This window comes from Parasteatoda tepidariorum, chromosome 8, assembly GCF_043381705.1.
Source record: "Parasteatoda tepidariorum isolate YZ-2023 chromosome 8, CAS_Ptep_4.0, whole genome shotgun sequence".
NCBI classification, from domain to species: domain Eukaryota; kingdom Metazoa; phylum Arthropoda; class Arachnida; order Araneae; family Theridiidae; genus Parasteatoda; species Parasteatoda tepidariorum.
Window position 1 is genome coordinate 32436713 of NC_092211.1, and position 12048 is coordinate 32448760.

General features: G+C 28.5%; 1 protein-coding gene across 1 annotated transcript in view; it reads right to left on the bottom strand.

Moving 5' to 3' along the window:
• The window catches only part of LOC107454327 (nose resistant to fluoxetine protein 6), a 37516-nt gene extending 27876 nt beyond the window's left edge, over window positions 1–9640 (bottom strand). The window contains exons 1-4 of the mRNA XM_043040848.2: window positions 9172–9640; window positions 3543–3703; window positions 3378–3459; window positions 3193–3292 (exon numbers count right to left, since the gene is read on the bottom strand). Coding sequence (XP_042896782.1) covers window positions 3193–3292; window positions 3378–3459; window positions 3543–3703; window positions 9172–9523 — 695 coding nt within the window. The 5' untranslated portion in view covers window positions 9524–9640. The remainder of the gene's footprint in view (window positions 1–3192; window positions 3293–3377; window positions 3460–3542; window positions 3704–9171) is intronic.
• Between the last annotated feature and the right edge of the window lie 2408 nt (window positions 9641–12048).

A 12048-nucleotide genomic window follows, 5' to 3' on the forward strand; every position in this document is an offset into this window, starting at 1 on the left:
ATAAAGAAAATAATGCATAGTAATTATTACTCCAAAAAAGAATGAAACTTATAGTTCTTTCATTTCCCTGCTTAGTTATAAGAAAATTAATGACAAATAATTCAGGTAAAAAACAAAATATGGCTTTCAAAAGATATAATTAAAATATTCAATTGCAAAGACCTTATCAACACTACTTCATCAAAACTGAAATAACATAATTTATATCCTTAGGGTTTGACATTTAACGACAATCATCAAGTATTCGGCAATTATGTAGGTAATTGCGAATCGTAAAATACCTTTAACGATTACAAACATTTTCTTTTAGAACGAAGTTAAATTTAGTTTATTATACATGAATTAAAACTAAATAATTTAATTATGTTTATTATAATTGTGTTTAAATTAGTAAGTGAATTATGTTAAAAGCAGTGGAAGAAAGGTAAGAACATTGATTTATTCTATCAGTAATATTTTGTTTGTTTCTATAGCAATTTTAAGTCACAAAAGCGTAATTACATCGGAAAAATGGCGTATTACTAAAAAAAAAGTCATGTCGTAGCTATTAAATAACTATTTTATTTCATTGATGCATATATTTTATTCAAATTAACAATAAAGGACTTCAGTATCTAGGCTATAGTCATAAGCGAACAGTCGGGAGTAAATTAGTATGTCCATCACATGTCTCTCAACCGGGTGTTATTTAGTAATATTTAGTAAACATTTAGGGTGTTAAAAAGAAAATATTTAGGGTGTTAAAAAGAAAATATTTAGGGTGTTAAAAAGAAAAACCTTCCAACTTTACATAACCTAATCAAGGCAGGTTTTCGTATAATCAGTTATCTGAAGAAAAATTAAATGGCAAAAAATTCATTATGTAATAGAAATAAAAACCGTCTTTATGGTTTTCTCTGATAAAGCATACAATATCTATACAAAAAAAGAGGGGAAACGTTGAGAGACTTACTATTACAAAAAATGGGGGGGAAATACTTGATTGAAGAAAAAAAAATAATAATAATAATTTTTTTAATGCTATTTCATTACGTTTCTAAACGGGAATGCACTTTTGCAACCACCTGGTGTATGCAGAGTGCTTAAAAAAATCATTTGCGAAATTAAAGAATAAACCATGCACACCAAAAGAATAAAAAATCACATAGGAACATGGAATCGCATACACTATATATAGCATTACAATTTATACGCTATATGACAAATGCATGCAATGGCAGTATATGACAAATGTATGCAAAGACAGTAAACTAAAACCATTTACCACTATTTCATTTTACTGCAATACCACACATGTTATACATTTACTACCACTAATACAAGAAGGATATGCTATGCTCAAATGGTGGACAGTGCATTGCAGCATCAAACCAAACCTCTGAGCATCTCTTGCACTTGAATTAGACATAAATGCGTACCTTTGTGGAATTACAATAAAAATAAAATGATGTAAAATGATTTTTGGTTATTGATGTTGTATATTACGTATAATTTAGCAACTTTTTCTAGTGGCTTCGGATAGCGTTTGCGACCCTATACAATATGTTTGTACAATACAATGTACCTATGTTTCTGTGTGATTCTTTATCCTTTTTATAGGCCTAACTTGCTGTTTTATGTTGACCATGTTTCTTTGAAGCATCCTGTATTATGGGGTATAAATGATATGAAATTTTATTTTACATGTATAATGTCTTTACGTGTATTTCACAATATCCTGCGGTACATTGTGAAATTTAAATAAGCCAATATTGTACTTATTATACTGTAAAAAATGGTGTAATGCCAATCCTGATTTGGTGCTGAAAAACTCTAAAAATTGTGCTCTATTTCAAACAAATGCTTTTAACTTAAATGCTTTTACTAGACGCCAATCTTGGCATTAGTTTTTTAAAAAGTCAGACGATCGATAATTTTAGTTTATAATCGAGAAGGTGATTTTGTCTCGCACGATGCTCCAAATTCTACGGAAGTAAATTGTTATAAGAAAATATTTATGTTTTTAGTTGTAAAATAAATATAATTTTTTTTTGTAACAAGATGTACATAAATCTGTCAATTGTATTAAAAGCATTTTGTAATATTTCATTTCTATCAGCTTTCGTTTTGTTAAGCCTTTTTCGAATTCAGATTAATATTCTTTTTGTTGAAACTGTATGTTTGGTTCACTACTAATTTTATTTTAAGAAAGATGTAATGCATGCATCCCCTAAATGAATGATTCTTGCTTTATATTGCATCGAAAAAATAACTTTACAGACTCTTATGTGTATCATATCTTACTGTAATTAGTTTTACTGAATAACAAAAATGGTGCCGACTACTTTACACCAAGTTGTGTAAAAGAACATTTTTAATGAAGTGAAACACCTCGGTCCGAAAGAGCTATGTGTGGCATTTCACTTCACCGCTTTATTTCATTTTATAACCGTTGTTGAGCAGCCGACCCAATTATGAGTTTACGACTACCAATGTTCTACTCGGTAACCTTATAATTTTGAATCAAATCAAAAAGACAAGGGAACTCCTGGATCAAGTGTTGGGAGAAATTTGAACCTCGCGAAGGACTTTTTGAAAGGACTAACTCGCATTTACGTTACATGGTGAAGAAAACCACGAAAACCTCACACAGTTAGCCAAACGGTAAGGGGACTCTAACTGTGATCCGTCTACACCTGACGACTTTTTACTTCAGTACTGTGGTTGGTGCGAGCTCGTAGCGAAATTCGTATCGACCAGCCATCGCTGAAATTCGAACCCGGGGCACCTCATTGGGAGGCAACCGCTCTATACCCTTAGCTACCACAGATCCACTTCACCACTCTGCTGTAAAGTAGTTACCACCATTTTAGTGTAGAGATAAGTTTTTACATTGTAGTAAACGTTACTAAGTTTATATAATGCCAAATAATGCATATAAATGGAGTTGAATTATCCATATATTAAAGCATCACACATCATAAGGAAACTATTTTCAAATAACATTTGATTATTTATAAAACAACGATTTAAATTTTTATGAGATTTATTATATTATAAGATCTTTTTCGTTTAATAATAAAAGATTTTAAAAAAAATTTAAAAAAAGATAATAAGTATTAAAAATAATGTATCAACACAATTTAATAACGAAAAAGAAAATTGCGCACATTCAACCAAACAAGAACCAAGATAATAAATTAGAACAATTACATTGTTATGATTCCAACTTTACTAATAATTCGTGGACCTTTACATGTTAAAGACTCAATTTTCAATTTGATGTCTGGCTTATAAAATGGAGGGATTAAATCTAGAAAATAAAGTTAAAAAAAACATTATCATTTGTACATTTGCATGAACGTCTCTTGTTAAAAGAACAAAAAATATATACTTACTTGAAATATTCAAAATTGGTTCAAAATCAGATGGATTGCAAGTTTCTGGTAAACAAATGCCGATTCTCATTGGTAAAGTATCCTGGAATCAAGACAAACATAATCAAATTCTCATTATATTTAAAAATAAATGAAATTTAATTTGATTTAAATTTAAACCTTTACCATGAGGGTGAGTTTCAAGTTGCAGTAATGCCCATGATATCCACCAGCATCGCTTCCTTTCTTCTTGGGGGCGTATGCATTTCTACATTCATCAAAATTTCCGACCCACTTAAGATTTCCTTCCAAGAAACCACTTTCCGGCTTTCCAAATGAATCTATCACTAAAATGCGTAGATAATTATTGATAAAATTTATGATTAAGTAATTTAATGAGCTAAACTCTGCATGAACTCAAAGGAATTTTGATTCATAAAGGTAGCTACAGCTACTAAACAAGTGTCGATGCATATTGAAACGATTGGAATCTGTAATTAATCGGTAGAAAAACAATGTTTGGTTTTAAAATAAATTTGGATTTTTATCTCTATAACTAAATAAAAACTGGTTGATTTATTCGCTGCATGCAACCATTTTGCAAACAAAAAAGTTGACGTGAAACCATGTCGTGGGATAATATCCTATTGCCGTAATGCCGAAGATTTTGTGACGTTTTTTCCCCCCAGTGAATTCGGATTTTTATCTTAACACCAAAATAGGACTATTTGATTTATTCATTGCATGCAACCATTCTGCAGCAACAAAGTTAGAGTGAAACTATTCCCATGTCGTGGGATATGTCCCATTGCTGTAAAACAGTGAAAGATTTTAAGATTTAACTTGGAATGTACGATTTTACTCAAAACATCCTCTCTAAAAAAGCAAGGCTACATGATACTTACTTTAATTGTTCAGTTCTCATTTTTTGTTCAGCTTTATTTTTAATTTGATTTTCAATATTACAGCTTTCAGGGTGGGAACATTAGCATTTTGAATCCACTTGCAGAGATAGATTATTACTCTATAGCAATTAAATGAAATAAAATGCTACAAAACTTTCTTTTAAAAAAATAATGTAATTCGAATTCTGGCAAAGGCTAAGTGAATTTGAATGTTGCTCTCTATGCTGATGTGACCGCTATAGGTAAAATAAAATATACACATAGATAGATCTAGGTTTAGAGTCTCAAAGTTAATCAAGCTGACCGTGGGTTTTGTTTCTTTTTTTTACCTTTAAGTGATTTAAATATGATTGAATCCGCTCAAAATATTTTCCCAAACAGCGAATTGGGTACTTTTAGCACGAGAAGAAGTTAAGTGATTATGCCTAACCGTGTGCTTTAAATCAGATTTATTTGGATACCTGTAAGCGACGTCACGCATGTGTGTCGAACCTGATTGGCTTCTGAATCGACAAATATCACGATTTACCTACGATGACGTCACTTGCAGATATTCAATTCACCCAATATTTCACTCAGGATTTAAATTATCTTCTGCGTTGAGATCAAACTGACTAGATAATGGAATCGGATCTAAAATGAAAACCTCCTCTATATATAACATCCTCAGTAATTTTAACGAATTTTTATCTTCGATATTATTTCTTTTTAATAATTTTACATTACATCCTCTTAAAACGCTTTAACGTTACACTATAGTTTTGGGGAGAAAATATTTAAATAATTGTTTTACAGCATCCTTTTTTTTGTGAGTGAATTCTTAAAGAATTTCTTATTGTTAATGTCGTGTTAATGAAAACAAACCTGTGATAGTTATTATTTGTTAACAAGTATTTTATTAATTGAAAATATTCTTCAACTGCAGTTTTTTTTTCTGAGATCGCAATTAGAAAACTCATAACGTGGCAAAAAATAATTAGTGATTTACACTGCATTAATAAAAGCAAATCTAACTTATAATCACTAAACTAAGTTTATCAAGTTCCTAAGTTCCTCTCCTTAATTTCATACCATTTATACTTACATTTAACTTTTAAATTAACTCTCTTTAAATTATAATGATAATTCTCCTTAAGAAATGACTTTACAAGTGACGCAACAAATTAGTACACACTTATGGAAGTTTTGTAATATATTTTACTGTAAATTTCCTTATTGAAATAGTGAAAAAAAATTTAAACAAATGATTTTAAGTAGTTATTTTTTCCTCGTAGTTGTGAATAATTGGATACCTGCAAGTGACGTCATAGTTGGTAAATTGATTCAGAAGCCAATCAGGTTCAATAGACGCGTCTGACGTCACTTACAGGTATCCAATTAAAATCTGGTTTAAATCACATTCCTAGGCATACTCACATCATTTCGTCCCGAGTTGCAAGTACCCAATTAAACTGAGCTTCTCTTTTAATTATGATTTAATTTAATTCTGCTTACAGAATACTCTTTTAAACAGTTAAGTGAAAATATGAATATAAGAATTTTTGTGTTCTAACATAGATAAAATATACCCACATGTAATTTCAAGCTAATATTACCTTTTCCTAATCCAACTTAATTTATTAATGATTGTGCAACTATTGTCCTATTTGTGCTCCAATAAAAAAGGCCTTAAAAAGCTTGCATGAATAATTTTGTGAAATGAAATACTTTCAATGAATGTTTCCATTGAAATTTTATCAACGTTTGGTTGACGATGCAAGTTGTCTTATATTTTAAGGTCCGAATCTAAAGTAGATTTCTAAAAGGTCTAAAACAAAAATACTACGTTTGCTTATGTTTTATTAACTAATTAAATTATTTTCAGCAAACATTTGAGTAAATACCATTTTAAAAATGTTCTTTTTTTCTTTGGAAACATACAAAAATTAAGATTCGTGAAGGGTAGGGTCTTCGCTTTCTCTGATGATATCTCAGTGAATAAAAATCCACTCTGTTAAACTGTGTTAAACTTAGTTCATTATTAACATTAAAAAGTAGTATAAAAAATCTGACTTTAGTTTTAATATTAGTTAAAATTTTGAATTGAAACCTTTTCACTAATTAAAATTCTACAAATAGACCTAAAAGAGTAAGAGAGTTGCTTAATTTTTTTGTGATGTATTTATTTAATGAAAAATAGTGATTTAAAACACTTATAGTTCTGTTAAACCAAACTATAATTTTATAGTTTGATTCAAAAACAACCCATGTTAATGTTTCATTTACCCTTTGACACCGAACATTTTCTTTCCTTATTTTGTATTAAATTTAGATCGAAATAAGTGAAAAACATTATATTTAGCATTTTAATAATTTATGATTATTAAATACCGTATGGCTCACCGGTGTCTCTCTTTGGGTTAAAGATAAAATTTTCAAAATATGGCTCACTTTAAAACAATAATTTTCTAAATTTACATTTATTTGTATTTAGATATCTAAGAGAAACAGTTATTCATCATTGAAATTTCTTTAATTTGCAAATTATTGACAAATATTTGAATGCGAATGAAAAAAAATTTCAAAATAATTTTTTTAATGTTATATTTTAGTACAAATATAATTCCAATAATATAACAATTTTTTAGAAACTATTAGACAGTTTAGCGATTTTTTCTTATAATTAAAAAATATCAAATATATTTGCTTGTAATTAAGGCGCCTGAAAAAAACATATAAAAGGTACAACGATATCCCATCTCCGTAAAATGGTTGAGAAAAAAAAATATATAGCTCATATTAGGGGGGGAGAAACAAATTGGACTTTCATTACTAGTTTCAAATTAGCTCCTGATAGTTCCAATTTGATTTGTCACAAGTCGATACAGTATTATGTTGAACACCAAGCTTCAGAAGAAAAAAAATTTCATGTAGTTGTTAAAGTTATGACAATATGATTTGTAAATGTTATTTTTCTGACAAATATTTATCTTTATTTATGCGCAACTAACAGGGTCACCATCCTAACCACAAGTATATATATATATGCTTNTTAAAGAAATATTGGAAAAGTAATCCATAAATGCAAAATATGGAATTGGCAGAATGTGGGTTTAATGGCAGAAAATACAATAAAAAGACATCCCAATAAACATATATATATATCTCATATATATATATATATATATATCTCAGTCGTGCTGTTACGCTTTAAGAATTTATACTATAGCACATTTCTAATAAGTTTAACGAATTACATGTCATTTATTTGGATGCAAATTTATTTTAATGACTTAGTATTTACTAAAAAGATGTAATTTTTTTATTGAAAAAAAGTTGTTATATGGATTTGAATGATTGTTTTGAATCCATTTTCTTGGCAAGAATCGACGGTCCAGGTCATCTCCCATGCTTAAAGAAATTTAGAAGTCACTTTAAAGAAATATTGGAAAAGTAATCCATAAATGCAAAATATGGAATTGGCAGAATGTGGGTTTAATGGCAGAAAATACAATAAAAAGACATCCCAATAAACATATATATATATCTCATATATATATATATATATATATCTCAGTCGTGCTGTTACGCTTTAAGAATTTATACTATAGCACATTTCTAATAAGTTTAACGAATTACATGTCATTTATTTGGATGCAAATTTATTTTAATGACTTAGTATTTACTAAAAAGATGTAATTTTTTTATTGAAAAAAAGTTGTTATATGGATTTGAATGATTGTTTTGAATCCATTTTCTTGGCAAGAATCGACGGTCCAGGTCATCTCCCATGCTTAAAGAAATTTAGAAGTCACTTTAAAGAAATATTGGAAAAGTAATCCATAAATGCAAAATATGGAATTGGCAGAATGTGGGTTTAATGGCAGAAAATACAATAAAAAGACATCCCAATAAACATATATATATATCTCATATATATATATATATATATATCTCAGTCGTGCTGTTACGCTTTAAGAATTTATACTATAGCACATTTCTAATAAGTTTAACGAATTACATGTCATTTATTTGGATGCAAATTTATTTTAATGACTTAGTATTTACTAAAAAGATGTAATTTTTTTATTGAAAAAAAGTTGTTATATGGATTTGAATGATTGTTTTGAATCCATTTTCTTGGCAAGAATCGACGGTCCAGGTCATCTCCCATGCTTAAAGAAATTTAGAAGTCACTTTAAAGAAATATTGGAAAAGTAATCCATAAATGCAAAATATGGAATTGGCAGAATGTGGGTTTAATGGCAGAAAATACAATAAAAAGACATCCCAATAAACATATATATATATCTCATATATATATATATATATATATCTCAGTCGTGCTGTTACGCTTTAAGAATTTATACTATAGCACATTTCTAATAAGTTTAACGAATTACATGTCATTTATTTGGATGCAAATTTATTTTAATGACTTAGTATTTACTAAAAAGATGTAATTTTTTTATTGAAAAAAAGTTGTTATATGGATTTGAATGATTGTTTTGAATCCATTTTCTTGGCAAGAATCGACGGTCCAGGTCATCTCCCATGCTTAAAGAAATTTAGAAGTCACTTTAAAGAAATATTGGAAAAGTAATCCATAAATGCAAAATATGGAATTGGCAGAATGTGGGTTTAATGGCAGAAAATACAATAAAAAGACATCCCAATAAACATATATATATATCTCATATATATATATATATATATATATAACAAACAACTGATTTTAGAAATAAAAGAAGAAAAAAAGGATGAAATTTTTTTTTAAAAACTGGAAAATAAACGATATAATCTTTTCATCAGCCCACACGATTATATCCGCAAAAAAGAGTGCTTTCTGATATTGTAATATTGTATAACTTAATATATATATATATGTATTCAGATCAAAAGTATTTTAAAATGAAATATTCGGTACTTACTTTTCCATGCCCATGAATCTTCAAAATCCCGAAAATGTAGATTTTCTTTCAGATACCACAAATCCTGCAAACATCTCTTAATTCGAGCATTTTTAGAAATTTTTATGAAGACAGGTATCAAATTTAAAAGTTTACTTTGAAACAGTTTGTCATGCACATCTCTATTCAACCAAAAATCGTTATTTAAGCCTAAACTATGGGCGGTTTCAATCACTTTCATAGCATTTTGCACAATATCAAGGACATCGTGAACATTCCGAGTATGCCTATCGGCAGTTTTTCCAAAACTTAGTTTTGTTTTCAATAATAAATAAATGTAAATAATAAATGTTCCGAAATTTGTCAGTTTCATTGTTTAAGCCTAATCGAACACTTTCAAAAATTGCCACTTAAAATCCATTGAGATAAAAACTGAAGTAAACTACCCAATGACGTTCGAAGCACTGTTTCAAACTTCACAAATCTGAGATAGATTTATCCTGCGTCATCCTGCAAGTCAAATATCTAATAAGGGTATATGGCATTCAATATTTCAAAACACATAATGGAGTAAATGCGTCATTAACTGTTTTCGACATACTATAATCTTTAAAAAAAATCTAAAAATGTAAATTTTCATGTATGGTCATGTCTTATAATTGAGAGCAAACAAACTAATTTCCTTCATACTTAGTGCAAAAAAGTTTTTTATTTTGTCATCTAAATTTGATGCATTATTAAGACAAAATTCACCTAAGGTTCAAAATGAACATAACTATACATATAAACAAAGGGTAGATGTAATGCGAGCAATTTTTACTACGATTGTTTTATGGAAAGAAATAAAATCTCATTCCAATTGTGTCAAATGTTTCTTTCATCAGTTGAATAATATTTTTGCAAAAAAGTCATGCGTGTTATATTTACTTTATAGAAACAAAATAGTTCTGATTACCATAATATAATTTTAACACTTCATAAAAAAAATATTAACATTTATATCTGACGTTACTGGGAGATCCTTTTCTTTAAAAGAAAAAATTCTAAAGTGGGAGGTAACACAAGAGAATGTCCACTTCATTTAATTACTTCATTGTACTACCACATTCCACTTCATTGCACTACCACTTTTTTCGCAGAAGCATTTTTTGCATCTTCTCAAAATTTCTGGTCGAGCATTTATGGGTGAAGAAAATTTTTAATTTAGGTTTTTCGTTTCCAAAACTGTCGACATCCATTTCTAGAAATTGTCCGCAAAGGGAAGGAAAAAAGATATTTCCAATACAAAGAACAAAATAAAAATAAATAAAAACTAGTTGTTAAACTTAATTTGCTGTAAAATTTCGCTCTCAAAAATGCAATTGTAACTATTCCAGAGGAACACCTCAAGTTACTAAAATGTGCGAATTAATGTGGACAAAGTGAAGAAAATTCGCTCTTAACCAAAAAAAAAAAAGTAAAGACAAGTATGTCTTTCATTTGCCTTTATAAATGTTATAACACTATTTATTGAATGTTCCAGTTCTGTGGATATAGCCACTGTCATTTTGCAATCCGCCAGGCAGATGGGAAAAGTTTCCATCCTTTTCTAATCAGCCTTATTATAGTCCTTATACTTATAGGCTAATTTGAAAATATCCTTATACTTGTAGGCTAATCAGTCCTTATACTTATAGGCTAATTTGCGCAATTAACCTTATTTATTTCAAGCTGCTTGCAATAAGCCCATAGTAGTGGTGACTTATTATAAATAGTCTTATTAAAATATATAATAGTTACAATAAGCCAAAGCAGATTCAGTCTGATCGAATAATTATTTACGCATTTCTTAATTAGCTTAATTAGCATATAAGCTGATTGCAATAAGTTTAAGAAATCAATCAGATTAGAAAATACTAAAAACTTTTCCAATAAGCGTGACGCATTGCAAAATATAATATTTCAATGAGCCAGATTTTGCAGTCAGCCAACGTCATTCTCAATGATAAAAGTAATGTCTTTCTTCAGTAACAATGACTCTGAAAGACGTTTTTGTTTTGTTTAATAAATTAGAGCACAATTTTTTTTATTTCACCAGCGTAGAAGCATTCTCGTATGTTCCATTTTTAACGACACTACCAAATCTCCTAAACGACTCTACCAAACATTCCACAAGCTCTACTTTTTATGGCTGGTGGTTTTTTCACGAAAATCATGTAACACTATTTTTATTTTTCCTGAATGAATCTCATGACCATTTTTCGATTACCATATTGAAATGTCCCGTTAAAAGTCTTTGCGTATTGCATAAACATACATCATAATATTTAGGTGGGTACTTTGTTGGATTCATCATTTCTCAACAAAGACATTAGCTAGGAATTGCTGCCATTTGCTAGGAAAAAATCCAAAATAGTTTTAGATGGTATTTTATTGTTTGTTTGACAAAATCAAATTTCAGGTCTTGAAATATTATGATTCTAATAGTTCAAGTAGAAACCCTGACCAAAATCTAGTCAGCTTGAATTTATTTTAACTTTTTTGTATTTTCCATAACTAAATTCACGAAACTAATGACGTGTATCGATTAATTGTACCCCATAATTACATAAAATACATTCATTCAATTGCTATTTCAGGTAAAAAAAAATTAATAACTGTTTATTATTATTATCGCTTTAATTAATAATTATAGGAAAAAATGTAAACTTACAGAAATTTTTGATTAAAATTTTAATTTAAAATAAGTAATTTTATATAACAAAATCCTAAATCTAAGAAATGTCGATTTAATAATTCTTGAAAAGTAAAAGTTTAAAGAAAAGAAGAAAAAAACACTTTTTTAAACGCGTATTGCATCTTAATGAAAATGCTAATACGATCATTATTAAATCAAAAATTAAGTTTTTTTTCTCTTTT